The 15,801-nt window shown below is 39.1% G+C and overlaps 2 protein-coding genes across 4 annotated transcripts in view; both read right to left on the bottom strand.

Moving 5' to 3' along the window:
- Nucleotides 1-7,407, bottom strand: part of dtx1 (deltex 1, E3 ubiquitin ligase) — a 90,954-nt gene extending 83,547 nt beyond the window's left edge. For all 3 annotated transcript variants that reach the window (XM_088335399.1, XM_088335398.1, XM_088335401.1), the window contains exons 1-2: nt 7,025-7,407; nt 5,733-6,275 (exon numbers count right to left, since the gene is read on the bottom strand). In XM_088335399.1, coding sequence (XP_088191525.1) covers nt 5,733-5,991 — 259 coding nt within the window. In that variant the 5' untranslated portion in view covers nt 5,992-6,275; nt 7,025-7,407. The remainder of the gene's footprint in view (nt 1-5,732; nt 6,276-7,024) is intronic.
- A 2,709-nt stretch (nt 7,408-10,116) lies between these two features.
- Nucleotides 10,117-15,551, bottom strand: LOC148365023 (sodium-dependent phosphate transporter 1-A-like). The gene is given in 12 exon segments (XM_088335402.1): nt 10,117-10,293; nt 10,372-10,456; nt 10,527-10,712; nt 12,238-12,621; nt 12,623-12,710; nt 12,796-12,969; nt 13,004-13,005; nt 13,044-13,161; nt 13,677-13,773; nt 14,463-14,548; nt 14,972-15,112; nt 15,200-15,551. Coding segments are annotated over 12 exon segments (1,869 nt in total). The 3' UTR covers nt 10,117-10,137.
- Nucleotides 15,552-15,801: the final 250 nt, after the last annotated feature.

The raw sequence follows: 15,801 nt of genomic DNA on the forward strand, positions 1-15,801 counted from the left end.
AGGAAGAATACAAACTATGGAGACTTATAGTAAAATAACTGCATCATTTTTCTTCTCATTTTGTGCCCAGCCTTTCACAAGGTTATTGGTCTTCCTTAGCAGCAAGAGAACCGACAATTATGTCAGCTCCCTCTAGGTGAGCCTCATATTGTGCAAAATAAATACAAATTTTGGCGACACGGCAACTGAGTGGTTAGCCTGTCCACAGCACAGTTCTGAGGTCATGGGTTCAAATCCAGCTACCAGCTTTTCTGCGGGGCGTTTGAATGTTCTCCTCTTGCCTGAGTGGGTTTCCTTTGGGCAGGATTTTGTTTTAACAATAGGGGGCACTAAATTATATAAAATATGTCTTAACCAAAATGATCTGACGGTAATATTGTCGGACATAATTTATCAATTCATGATTATTGAATGGTAAATGGTCTGTATTTATATAGCGCTTTTCAAGTCAATGAAGACCTCTCAAAGCGCTTTACAATGTGGCTCACACTTACCCATTCACACACACTCACACACCAATAGTGGCCGTGCAGCCATGCAAGGCGCCAGCCTGCTTATTGGGGCATTTTATTTATCTATGTTTTTTTGTTTTTTGTTTTTTGCAGAACAGAATCAAATGTGTTCACCAAACCAGATTAGACCGTGCACTACCACCTCATAAGCAAAGAATATAAAAACAAATCAAAGATCTGTAGGCACCTACAGAGGAATATTGCAGCTATTGGAAGACAGCACGAATATTCAACAATGGCATGCTTCTTCTAAAATAATGACTAATTAGTTGTCATCAAACACATGAAATAGGACGAATTCCCGCAACACGCCAGAAAAGGTATCACGGCACTTAACAACTTGAAAGAAGCATCATCAATCCTTCTAAAAAAATTATCAGTCTTATGGTCTCTAAGATATCAAATAAAGGGATAAAATTATTTTTAAAACAGGGTTACCTGTATTGCTATAGTTGATGTAAACAAATTAGTAATTGTTTGCATAATACTAATCAATTCTGGAGGTCACCTTCGATATTCTGCACACGAGTCACTTTGCATCGCTCTTTGTATGTTATGTAACATTTAATTATCTCAGAGAATGAAAGACTTTTCCTGTTGTTTTTCTCCTCGTTGATAGGCCGGTCTCTATGACATGATGGAGACCGGTAATGTATCCTGCAGCCAAAGACTGAGACAACAGCAAAATGAACCCGTATGCAGTAGAGCAAAAATCAAAACCAAACAAAAACATCTTGCCTCGTTTAAAAAAAGGGCCAATTCTCATCTGTAAAAATTACACTGCGCCAAACAAAGGCTGGTCTGGGTGACTAGGGTTTTGAAGTGGTCTGTGGTGTACATTTATCATGTGCTATATGTCGAAACTCAAACTTTGTTCATGTCGTGTGAGCTAAGACTCGGCTCTTTTAAGCAGCATGCCAAGCTTGCTTCCAAGTGGAGCCGCATTGCACACATTAGAGGAACGGCACAGTTCCAACTGTAATTTTACGTTTTGCAAACCGATTCTCATGTCTACTTCAAACATACATGGATCTGGGGAAGAGACCTTTGCTCCAAGCTACTGGGCCCATTTTCTTGATGAACGCATCCCCCTACAGACACGGTGCCCTTCAGCAAGGTCGTGGCACGCCAGCCACACTTTGGAATTAATAAATGATTGCAGCACCTTTTCATCTGGGCATCTCATGGGGTTCTCTACCACCAAAGTCCCAAAGCATCTTGTTGGTTCCCTTGAACATTACATAATATTTTTGTGGAATGGCATCAAGGCTTGGTTTTAATCAGTCCCAAAGAGAAATATGACAGTACCTGCTAAGGAGGCACAATTTCTCAGTCCTGTATTTTGTTTAAGTCTTTCCATAGTGAAGTAGTAAACACATTTGCCTGATTCGCAAAAGGTCCCTGGTTTGAGACCGGGTGAAAACATATGTTGGCCTGGAGAGGGATGGGCGCCACCAGGCTGTACTTGCCCAAGACACACCACAGGAAATGGTGCCCATACGACCCTAGTGGTAAAAGGGATCCAACCAGCAGTTTTATTTTATCTTAACATATTTTGACTAGACTTACCGTATTTTCCGCACTATAAGGCGCACCTAAAAGTCTTAATTTTTTTCAAAAGCTGACCATGTGCCTTATAATACAGTGCGACTTATATATGGATCAATATTAAGTCGCAAAGTCTTGCCACCAATGCAAGCAGCCGCCAACTAGATTTTCCCCCGAACGCGAAGTAGTCCGCGGTGTATGCTGGGATTTATATACCGGTGTTTCATTGGCTAACCAATGTGTCAATCATCATTTGAATCGATCACTATTGGCTAAAGTTATTCGGAGGTAAAGGGGGCGGATCCTTTTTATCATTTACAGGCTTGCATAGGCTAAAGGGGCAAAACAAACCCTGCAATTGGCCGAAAAAGATGTGTCAATCATCAGTTGAATCGATCACTATTGGCTAAAGTTATTCGGAGGTAAGGGGGCAGATCCTTTTTATCATTTACAGGCTTGCATAGGCTAAAGGGACAAAACAAAGCCTGCAATTGGCCGAAAAAGATGAATGTGAATAGCAAGTATGGTTGTCTAGGGCATAGAGGAAACATGTTTTACCATTCTGTATTTGTAAATATTTTACTCTCCTGGATTTACTACACTCACGGATATAAGAGGACCATGGTTGCACATTATTATTGAACATGACTTCGGTGAGCTACTCCGGCTATATATTTTCCCAGTATCTTGTTTCAGAGTGATATTAATGTTTCTGTGATGGGTCTTTTTTTAAATTAAACTCAATTCCGAGTGTTTATTGTCATGTGCACAGTAAAGTTGTGAGCGAAAAAGAAAATCGAAACTAAGGAATGGTTGGCATTTCTTGAATCCCAAGACTTTAACCTTTTGAATGATATTTGGAACGATGCATTTGAGTGACATCGTACGGACACCGCATCCGCAAGTGTCTACGACACGTATTTGCTTCTTTGCAAGCTTTCGGAATGTTAAGGGGGTAATAAGTTTGACTGAACTATCTGACTGTTTTGTCGACGTTCCCATTGTAGCGCCTTATAATCCGATGCGCCTTAAGTATGGAAGATATAGGACCAAAAACTATTTTTTGGGGGTGCGCCCTATAACCCGGTGCGCCCTATAGTGCGGAAAATACGGTACTATTCTTGAGTTGAATATTGGAGAAATCACGATAAAAGCAAATTTGATCCTATGTTATGAAATCCACATTTTAGTCGATCTCTCTATATTTTTACATCCCATGACGTACTTGTAGTTCTGTGATTTAAAAGGACAAAATGTTCTCAAAATATGGCGTGACCCTTCCTGAGAGTGCTTGAAACAGAAACTTGAAACAGAAGCTGCTGAAGTCCTTTGAAAGATCCACAGCGCATAACATGCTGGAAGCATGTTGCAGACAAAAAAAAAGATACAGAGATTCATCAACACAGTCCAGAAAACCAAAGGATACCCTGTCAGGAGGACAATAATTGCCGCCTCAGCATGGCCAACAACCTGGCCACCTCAAGTAGAAAAAGAATGCGATTTGGTCACTTTGAGTCAAATTTAAAAATAAATTATCCACAAATTTTTGAAGGTTCACTGCTTTTTGGATTTTGAATTGAATTGTCTTTATTGTCATTGATAAAAGTGTATCATTCATTTTGTTTGGAAAGAGAGCACACAGGAAGGGGCAGTTTGTATGTGTGTGTGTATTGAGTGGGCGTGACAGTCTCTGTATGTGATTGTGATAGGCAGCGTGAGTGGGCAGACAAGTCAACGGCGACGAAGAATAACAAACTGGGAAGCGACCGCTATCTTTTAGGGCAGGGGTGGCCAACCCGGTCCTCAAGAGCCGCATGTCCTGCATGTTTTTGGAGTTTCTCTGTTCAAATACAGGTGATCCCAATCACCTGGGTCATTATCAAGCTCCCGCACAGCTTGCAAACAATCTTAAAATTTGCATCACCTGAGAAACCTCCAAAACATGCAGGACATGCGGCTCTTGAGGACCGGGTTGGCCACCCCTGTTTTAGGGGCTCGTTACATTGAAAAGAAATTAATTAATTATATTAGACTCTAGCCTACTCCTACGACTAGGCCAACAACTCTCTTTAGCCACCACAGCTGAACCCCGTTAGTCACCAACGCCAGATCTATTACATATGAAACAGATGACCTGGAGCTACGACTCATGGGAAATTGCTACATTTGGGACAGTTGTGTTTAAATCATCTCGCAGACTTGGCTCAATCCGAGGAGCTAGTCAACCGCTCTCTAAATCGATTTCTTGCACTGAAAAGTAAAGCCCTCCTGTATAATGACAAGAAAGCCTTTTATTAAACTGCAATTCTGTGTTCCGTCTACTTATTTTTTTACAGTCACATACTCTCAGTCGTTAATGGCGTCATTTCGAGGTTAATTTGCCCTTTGGGGCCTTTGTAAAAGGTGTGACTCAACTTCGCGGATTTTCAATTTTCGTGGGTTGTTCTGGTCCCCATTAACCGCGATAACCGACGGATCACTGTATTTCAGCAGCACTTTCTTTTGCCTTGAAACCGTTAACTTTGTATCCTTGTTTAATGACAATTTTGTTTATTTAATAAAAGTGTTTAAAAGGTTTATATTCTTCTTTGTGCTCTTCACACATTTTGGTTACACTACACAATCCATTGGCATCCAGTAGTTAAATATTGTCTCTTTAAAACAAGAAGTGAGAGGCTCAGAGACAAGGGCAATCACCACCCTCATCTAAGACACAATATGTGTGAATTTGCCTACGGGGATAAATAAAGTATCCATCTATCTATCTATAAATTTATCTAATATTGTGAAAAAAATATAACATAAAAGATTATAATAACCTATGTATTGAAAAATGTAGATTCATATTTTTTTTGACTCTTAATAACAAAAACACTACCTCATACGAACGTAAATGGTACTCATGTCTATGTATCTTGCACAATGTTGACTGCACTATGTTTACTGCTCACCTTGCACAATGTTGACTATCTTTTTTTTGCACTATGATGACTATTTTTGCACCAAATGCATATGTTGACCATTTTTTTGCACTATGATGACTATATTTGCACCAAATGCATATGTTAACCATTTTTTGCACTATGATGACTATTTCTGCACCAAATGCATATTGCACAACCCTACGATACCAAACTGTATGTAACATCCTATATGCCGACATTTCTTGGGTAAATTTTGTTTCCTTTATCTTCTTGGGTTTTTTACCCCACTGTGAATGTGTGAACTGGAGTGTCATGCCCAATTTCGTTGTCACAATATGTTAACCCATTTTGTAACAATGACAATAAAGGTATATTCTATTCTATTCTATTCTATTCTATTTAATAGTTTGCACTATTTTCTGATGCACTTACAATTTAGGCCAGTCTACATGCAGTACCTTGTAAATATTCCCTATCCTATAATCGTTTTGTATCTTTGTTTTTTGGTGACATTTTTTTAATACGTTTATCATAGAGTGCCACGTCCAATCTCATAAACAATGCATACTGAGTTGTTATCAAGTCATGTTTATTTGTATAGCCCTTAATCACAAAGAGTCTCAAATGGCTGCACAGACCACAGATTATTGCAAACCACAGACTATTATGACCCCAACCCCTGATCTAAAACCTACATGAGGACAAATAAAACACAGTCAAAATAACAACTACTTCTAGAGTCTCTTACCTGTGTCCTGTCGAAACTGATGCATGGACTGCAGGTCGATGATGTAAGGAGAAAGCTGTCCATCAACCTGCCCCAGAACCACTGTTCCCCGGGCATCCTCTTTCAAGATGTTCTCAATGTGATGGCACACAGCCGCGTTGTACGGCCTCCAGCGCCCGTGCTCGTTCATCCACTCCCAGACTACAACTCTGGCCAGATTCTGGGGAGGGTAGCCCAGTCCATTCGCCGGGAGCAGCAAGCCCGGACTTGGGCGAGCCATAGTCCCTCGCAGGTCAGTCACCGAAGGACCTGTCAGTTAAATGTCACTTCGGAACATGTCATCAGCGCCGCGATAGAACCAGATTAGCGGAATGACTTCTGTGGTCTGGTTTTAAGCAAGGAGGCTTGCAGGGGTCATGGTTCTTAGCTGCTTCCTGCAGCAGGCTGCCTACGGCTAACTGCCTGCTCCTTGATCAACAGAGCAGCCTCCAGGGTACGAAGTGGCAGATGTTGAGGAGCTGCAGCAGATCCTCCTCATGAGCACAGGAGGTGGGGGCGGACTTGCTGTAAGATGACAGGAAGGTGCAATGGTAAATAAATGCTAACTTATAGCCTTTTTGAGCCAAGTTGGATCGATAACCTGTATTGTATGTTAAGGGACTTGGTTTTAAAGCTGTGGCGCGCATCCTTTTCTGTACCCGGCTCGGCCCATTGACAACATTAGTGATAATAATGAAAACAATAATAATAATAATAATGATAATATGTGTAATCACTAGGCCTTGGGGAGTTGAATGACAAAGGCATTAGATTTTAATCTCATCATCACACTATTTTTACTTGCGGTACCACATTGATCAACATTGTTTTGGCTGAACTCTTTCCCACAATCCATAACATTGTTGTACAACTTGGCACTGTGAGTAAAATTAGTATGGAGATAAGATTAATCAATTAAAGATTTATTTGAATAGCACTTTTCAGGCAACAAATTGCAACTCAAGATACCTTTTAAAACATTCAAAGTACTACAAAAATGACGCATGGCCCTGTACCAGTCCACGGCCCGGTGGTTACTGACCACTATTTTAAAGTATTTAATTAGTTACTGTGAAATTTTTGTTTAAGCTACATCAAGGGGAAAAGGTTAATAATCCTACGGTTGGAATGTGGTTATTGATGCTCCCAAAATGCTCGCACAAACAATATGATCTTACAAACTACTAAGGTAAAGGAAATACTTTTACACAATGACACATAAGGCTCATTTTACATGCACTACAATCATGTTGAATTGATTGTGCCATACAGACCTGTAGGCTGCAGATGTGGTGCCTCACATCTGTCAAACAGAAGCTACATTTCGCTGGTTTTGTTCAAAAATCAAGAATGAAACCAGTCGGGTAAAATGAGAAATATATATTTTTAGAAAAAATCCAATCAACACGATGCTTCTCATGTGTTAATGGATAAAATGTGAAAACGGTCTTGTCAAACCGCAACAACCGTCCAAAAATGATAACAGAGGAGTCGTCGCTAGTCCGCTTTGCCGATTTGTTGCACCGTCGTTTTGGAGTGCCTCGACGTAGAAACGAATAACATCAGCCGCCGGGAGGGTACAAAACACGTCATATTTTCGACATCAGAGAAATAATATGCCGATGCCCGAGCGCACCTGTATGCCGGATGGTTGGAATCCAGCCGAGCTGTCAAGTAATTTATCAGGACAAATCTGTTTCCGGTTCCTGTACTCAGAATAAAAATAAAGCTCTTGATTTAAATGTCACCTATTAGATTTTTTTTCCCAAAATTTCTGTACTCACAATGTGACTTTAAATTACATTTTCAACAAATTTGGTTTGATTCGTTTGAAACTTAGAATGCCATTCAACCAATTGTTTACTAAGAAAAAAAGATGCATCGGCTATATCTATAATTTTTTTACCTAATAAGAGGGGTCGAATCAAAATATTGGAAATTGTATGGGAATGGGAAAAAACTTTGAAAGAGGGACACAAAATAACCAGCAGCCAGACATGGAGGGAGTTTGAATGGAAAGTAAAAATGTGATTCTTCTATACACCCTCTATCACTTCAAAATATAAAAATACCTCAAATCTATGTTGGCGTAACTGTGGGAGGGTCGGAGATTTTATGCATATTTCCTGGAATTGCCCTGTAATATTAGATTTCTGGAGAAGTATTCAGACAGAAATAAAATTGATTATTGGTTGGGAGTTGCGGTAGGACCCAGTTACCTACGTATTAGGAATTTTGTCAGAAGAATTATTTACTGGTCAACATAAATATATATTAAAGGTTATGCTTCTGGTAGCAAAGAAAATGATTACAGTGTCCTGGCTTAAACCACAACCTCCTGACATAAAACAACGGAGAGACAAATTAAAACAAAAACTGAAACTAGATCAATTCGAGAAAAGATGGAAGCTTATCACACAATTTTTACTTGATGTCTAAACAACTCACTTTTTATTTTATTTGTTTTATTAACATTTTTTTTGATGTTTTTTTTTTGTTATTTATGGGTATGTCAATTGTATATATTTTGTGTTTGTGTTGCTGTATGATGGAGGAATCAAACCTCTGTCAAAATGTGTGTGAGAAATAAAAAGTTATGAAAACAAAATATTGGAAAATTCAAGAAATGGCTATTTTATTTTCATTAGAATGGCGTGTATTACAACATTGGTAAAAGAAATGTGCTGTTCATTAATGATCAATCTGCATTCACACCAGTGAGTACACGAACCGCTGAACGTTAAACAAAGCATTGCTAAAATGGAAAAAAAAATAGTACAGAACTATTATACTGTACAATGAATAACTCAAGCCTGTAATCTATTGACAGTTTTTGCTGCAGTACTGCCATCCTGTGGTCATAAATTACACTATATATATAATTTATTTGATCACATAGAATTGTGAGAATACAGAAATAGAAATAGAAATTGAATTATTACTCGACTCGACTTTGCTACTTAAAAAAAAAATCCTCTAACTATTTTAAATCTGCTTTGAAAGCGTTTCAGAGACGAGAAGTAAAATCATGACCCGTGGCAAAGAATGTATGTGATGCATAAAATGACAGAGAAAAGAAAAAAAAGAGGAAAAAGAATGGGTAAAAAATCAGGAAAAGAGGTAAAAGCAATAAAAATAGAAAATGCTGGGGGAGGGGGAACATCAAAGGAAAAATGAGAAAAAGAAGAAAAAATAATAATGCAAGAAAAAAAGAATAAGAGCTAAGACACAAAACCAAATAAAAAAGGAAGAAGAAAACAAGCAGTAAGAAAATTAGAAAAAAAAAGACAAAGGACAAAGAAAACAAAAGTAGAAAAATAACATTAATTATGAAAATGGAAAACTAAATCAGAAAAACCAGGTAAAAATCTTGGGGTTAGAAACAAAAGAAAAAAGAAATGGAAAAAAGAAATAAAGAATAGGAAAAAGCAGGAAAAGGGAGAGGTTTTGGGGGGTCCCTTTGTTTATTATAATAGTAATAATGTAATATTGTGCACAAAAATAATTACGTTATCCATTATCTATTATTCTACTATATTATAATAACCTGTTTTCACTCTACCATGAACTTTTAACTCATTTAAACTTTTTTTACTAAGCACCTTTAACACTACCAAATTTCTATTAAAAATATTGACTTTTCAGCCCAACAACAAATAAACTACAGAATACAATAATGAATTGTACATAAAAAGTTAAACACATCCCTGAAAAACACTTGAAACTGCTGTGCAAAAAACGTTTGGGGGGTAATAATAGTTGTGTGCCCCTGTGCATTTGATATGCCCCACCTGAGACTCCTGCCTGGCAAAGGCCCTGATAAATATTGTTTTGACTTATCCCTGTATTGAGTGAAATAACTCTTAGCTATATAGCATGGCCTTGGCAGCACGTAAATGCAGCGTTAGTTTTTTATATAAGCCTACCTGGAGAGGGATTGGCTCTGCCAGGCTGCGCTTGCCCAGAGACAACACAGGAAGAGGAGCCCCAACGACCCAGGTGGTTAAGGGAACCGTGAATCATGAAACAGACAATGTTATTCAAAACCACCACATAAAATTACTGTATTTAGGGGGGCATTAGCTCACGAGGTAGAGCGCTTGTTTTGGGATCAAGTCGTTGCATGTTCAATTCCCGGCTTCTCCGTGTTATATGTTGAAGTGTCCTTGGGCAAGACACTAAATCCCTTATGCCCCCTATGAGCAGGTAGTTGCCTTGCATGGCTGACATTGCTATTGGTTATTTAGTTAGTGTATAAAAGGGGAAAGTGTGACTGATTACACCTTCCGAGTTCACTCAATTTCATTTCAACAAACTTGCAGTTACTGAAAAAAACAAACGGCAAAAAAAAGATCTCTTCAACAAAAATGACTGACATTTTATTTGATCACAATACAACACATATGAAAAGAGCCATGATGGCAGCACTGATGAGCCCTGAGACCGGGAGAGTAACAAACCAGGCCACAAATATGTTCCTAAACAAATGCCAGTCCACTGATTTCCTCGAGCGAAGCCAGCCCACGGCGACCACGGATCCTACCTGAGATTGAGAAATTGATCACCATGTCATATTTTGATATGTGCTCAGTATTCACTTAAAAACGCCTCTTCTGTTTACCTTGCAGTGTGTTGTGCTGACAGGAAGCCCAACATTGGATGCCACGATGACAGTTACAGCAGAAGCCAGCTCAATACTGAAACCACTAAATAGAGGACATAGACAGACTGTGTCGTGTAACAAATGTCAAAACAACATGATATTGTGTCATATACCTGGAGGGTGTAATGGGGGTAAGATCTTTACCCATGGTCTGAATCACCCTGCGACCCCATACCCAGAGGCCAATGCAGATGCCAACTCCACCATATAAAAGGAGCCAGATAGGAGTTGGAGAAGTGGATGCAACAGACCCACTCTTGTACAAAAGCCAGAGGGCCACAAGTGGACCGATAGCATTGCTAGAAAAAGATGTTGTGAATCAATTAAAATCAATTAAATCCAGATGGCTGCATTGTGGTAATCAATTTGGAATAATGTAGTGAGAAAATTAGAGACAGAGGCAGTGAGACCTAGACCAAAATAAAATAACAATTATTGTAATTGTTTTTAGGGAGCTCTACAGTATTTGGAAAATCTTTTACTTGCTGCTGCCATCTTCTGGCTATGATTATTGCCTTGTAGTTTGTTCATGATGCAAATGCAAGTATGTGCATTTTTAGACGCACTCGAATAAACCTTTTATTTTTTCATCTTTCTTGGAGTTTGGGTTGCCGTTTGGACTTAAAGTAGGCTTTTTCTTACTTTCACCATTTTCATGCCACACATACAAAAAGAATAAAAAAAGAGCATGATCTAAGTCTCCAGTACTCCCCCACAACTGGTCATTCATCTGACAAATAAGACGACTAGGAGGCCTGATGGACTGGCGGACCCTAAGACCATAACGGTTAGGTTGAGCACAAATAACCTGAGCTTGAGGGTCTGGGACAGTCAAGTCTAAACAGTCAGTATCAGGGGAGTCTGTGTCCGGATGGTCAGTGTTCAATGGGGTCTCGTCTGGGAGGACAGTGTCTGGTGGGCCCATACCCAAAGGGATCATGTTTTCAGAGCACTGTGATGGGCTTTCCGTATTGTCACTTGCAGTATGGTCAACATCTTGTTCGGGGATGTGCTGACTTCCTCAACTGGATGTTGTTGCGCCCTGAACAGTCTCGCTAAAAGTAAGATAAAAGCAGAATTGTGCGGTGGAAAATAAAGCATAAGGGCTTTGGAACTCAGTTGTGCAGGGTAACCCATATTTTACAGAGAAAATATTTAACTTTCAACTTTTTTAGGGACACTTGAATGACGCACCACACCTGAATACAGTTCAGTCCACAAAAAAAAAATGTAATCAAAGATACATACTTTTCACTAGGCTGGTGATTATATGAAAAGTGAAAATTTATTTGTTAAAGATATAGGTCGGTAAGTTTTTATTGCAGTTGTCCATATCAGTCTGACACTAGGTCTTGTGTCATGGTACTATTATGTACTTACAAAGGTTGCTGGTATTTGTACATCAGTACCGTCATGTGGCCATTTTATGTTCAAAGACTAATCGAGTTAGAAGAAAGTCATCTTAATTTCCAAAGAACAATATGTTAATTGCGATATGTAGATCTTTAGAGAACCACAAGGAAACACAAGGGACTAGACTGTCACCAAAACAACATTTTATTTGCGTCCTTTAGGAAAAAAAAAAAAAAAAAGGTTTTTGTTAAAAATTCTGACTGGCCATAGTTTACCCACCCCTGGTGTACATCCTCTTGTTTTACAGTATGGCTGCTGTTTTCAGCATAATAGTACGAAAGTATGCGCCTACATTAATGTCAGGCTAGTTTGTGGAGTACAATCAAAACAGAGCAATAAACAAGAAAAAAATTGATGGCATAAAAGGAATTAATGTAAGAGAATATTTGTGTAGAAAATTTCCAAACTTACCTGACATCATTGCCACCATGTGCTAAGGAGCCAAAGCATGCCATTAAAATCTGAAGGGACTGAAAAATGGATGAAACGGCCGGTTGGTCGAGCTCAAGCTCATCTTCCTCAGGAGGATGTGCCCATGTGGACTCATTTGCATCGCTCAGGGAACTTCCCCTGGCCATCTCTGAAGTATAGCTGCCGTAGCTGTCTACTCTGGACCTTTTCCAGTTTTCGCCGTCCTTATTTTTAGGCTCTCCTGGGATGCCATAGATGGCCATGGTGTAGGAGATATAGCTGTTGTTCCTCCGAATGGACTGATCCTCGACGTCACCATCTGAGATGCAGTCACCAACTTTGGTCATGTGTAGCTTGTGAAGGAAGTCTTTGTGAAGACTTGACTTTTTGGACTGCATGCAGTCGTCCGCTGTGAGGGTTTGCGATCATCACGGGATACTTGCTAGTCCTGTAAAATAAACCATTTCATTGAACTTTCCAGCAGGCCAGTGTAGTTATTTTTAAATTTGAACTTTGAGTGTAGACATCTAGAATTTAAGTCAAATTGTCATTTCTCACCATCCAAGTATTCGACCTCTATGTCAAGATCCGCCTCTTGGGAATCTCCGACTTGGAATGCAACATTCGTGTTGTCTTTTGAGGGGCTCAAACGTTGAGGGTTGCGTGCAATCGATATGCCAATAATCTTTTGTTCCATCAGTGGGGCCACACAAGGAGATGCACTTATTTTTTCTTCCCAAAAACAAAACAGTACCACCTAAAAAACGTCTGCAGTTCTTTGTTTTGTTTCTCCATGAAACTTAAACTTACAATTTAACTTCAAGCGAGGACAAACAAGAAACCAAACGACCATTGCTGTGAAGATACTGCCTCCAAGCGAGATGCAAAGCATTCCCCACCATGGCAGCCTGTCAAATCCCAGCACTAGACACAAAAGTAAAAAGCGCATTTATCGATCCTTTTTAAATGATTTCACAAAAAAAATTGTCTCATCTTAGAGATATCAATTGGAAATTATACATGTTTTAAAATATATTTGAAATGTTCATTTTCAAAAGGACACTTTGTAATATCTGTGACAGTGCAACTGAAAACGAGTGCTGCAGAGCATAAAGAAGAATACAAACTCCAGAGACACAAAGTGACCAACTTGCACCATCTTTCTTCTCATTTTTTTTGCAGTATAAGTAAAAAAAGATTTGTGAATGGCCTAAAAACATGAAATAGAACCGTAAAGATGAGTGTTTGCCAAAGTTATTCCCCATGTTTGCCACAATGAATAGAAGTGAGGGTTTTCTGTGATAAATGCTTCTAGGCAAATGTGTGCAGGGGTTATGGGGAGTGATAAAATCTGTGGAAACACAGCCACTCCTCTGTGTTATTATCAGTTGGTTGGGTATATGCTGCTAAGGTTTTGTGTACGCAGAGGAAGAACTCACTTGGTGCTCCTGTAAGCATGGTTGAGAACAGGTTGATGCCCACTGTGATAGCGTAAAAAACTGGAAGAGCTCTGAGTCCATTGGGAAGTGGGTCAGCCTGCAACATTACAAAGTTAAGATTAACAACAGCATGACATCATGCAAATTAAAAAAAAATCCTGTATTTCTTTGAAAATGTTTTGGGAAAATATTCAGGCAATTAATTACACATCCCGTGATCAATTTTATCATTAAAAATTTTCACTTATTGATATGTCAATGTAAAATGAATCACCATTCTCCTTCGAATTGTTCCTGTTAAATTTGGTCTGACAATCAATTAAAAGTATTTCAAGGTCACAAGTAGTGTCTACCTCAATAATTATGTTTAAAAAATACAAAATCAATAACATAAGGGTAAAAAAGTTATCAAGCGGCAATCATATATTAAATTATTGCGTTTACGAGGAACATATACCCAAACACAAACAGCACGATTTAGCATTTCCTGGCAGTGCTCTAAGTTTGAAACATTTTCTCACCACTTACATTGGCTTGTTGATACTAACTCAAACACAGTAACCAAAATCATGGAAAGATTTTCTATCATGTGAAAACGCTGTTCGACCGTGTTGCGTCTTTCATGGACATTGTTTTTGGTCCAGTATTGAAGTTATTGTATCCTAAAACAGTGAATCAGTTATTCTTCTCATTAAATATACCATTCATCAAATTGTTGATGCCACCCTTTTCAATTTTTCTAAATACTTTGTAAACTGTTTACTGGCAAAGATGGATATATCTTACCTTATTAAGAATGAATTTGCGAACAAAATAAAATAGAAACCATGCCAACATGCCAGAAAGCACTGGTGACAAAAACCAGGAGGCCACTGCAAAAAACAGAATAAGACATAATTGCATTCATTTTTTTATCAACATCTCCTCACCAGATAATTAAAACAGTTAATGTTCTGTTTTTACTAATGCACACCTGCAAAATAGATTGCTTAGGATGCCTGTGTCATTCGTTAATTTGACCAGTATGCAATGTTTATAACGTTGTCACTATTGGCAAATCATGTTGCTGTTCTTTAATTCCACATCCTTTAGGGCTGATCTGCTTTTTGTAACCTAGGAGATCTATCAAAAAGAAATTGTTGTTATATTTGCATCTTGACGATTTTGTACAGTCCTCTCCTGTTCTCATTGCAAGCCCACAAGTCATTGCCTTCTCTCCTTGTTTTGAGTGTATAATAAATGAAAAACTTATCAAAACATCACATGTGGGTGGACAAAACTTTTAATATACTCACCTATGCGGATAAGCTCCACCCATTGGACACCATAGTGACCTCTGGCTACCATTGAAAAACCAATTGTAGCTCCCACAATGCAATGTGTTCCAGAAATGGGAAGCCTCAGGAATGAAGCTGCCAATTGCCAAACAGCCGAGCCTGCGAAAGGAGAAATGAACTTTTGATTTCTTGATTCGGATTTCAGGTTAGACCATGAGATTACACCACACTGACTTAAAGCCTTACCACACATTGCACTTACGGACCCCGCCATGAGAACATGTTCGGAGCCGTTGAACATGTGGACATCGATGATGCCCTTCTGGATGGTTTCACTGACTTTGGCCCCCAGTAGAACCGAGCCCACTGTCTCAAAGATGGTGGCCAGGATGCAGGCTTGTTGCAAAGTGACTACCCCAGAACCGACTGCTGTACCGAAAGAGTTGGCCACGTCATTGGCCCCGACAGAAAAAGCCAGGATGAAGGCAATTACAAAGCCCAATATCAAGAGCCACAAGTAGGCGGACATGTTCGGCTGAGATAATAGAGCCACCATGGTCTTGACAGCTGTGGGGGCATCCAGTGTGGGTGAATCCATCAGTGATTTTTAAAGGAAATATGATGAAGGTTATAAAACATACGTTATCTTGGTTCACTTGGCGTGTTTGCAGGAATCCATCCTATATGGTTGGGTATCTAGAAAGAAGGTATGGCATCCATTGTGCTGCAAGAAAGGAGGTGTGTCTATGTCAAGTCATTTTTCAAGTCATTTTTATTTGTATAGCCCTTAATCAAAAAGAATCTCAAAGGGCTGCACAGGTTATTACACAGACTATTTTTCAGACTGT

Source organism: Urocampus carinirostris, chromosome 5 (genome assembly GCF_059441175.1).
Source record: "Urocampus carinirostris isolate Australia breed hairy pipefish chromosome 5, RoL_Ucar_1.0, whole genome shotgun sequence".
Taxonomy (NCBI): domain Eukaryota; kingdom Metazoa; phylum Chordata; class Actinopteri; order Syngnathiformes; family Syngnathidae; genus Urocampus; species Urocampus carinirostris.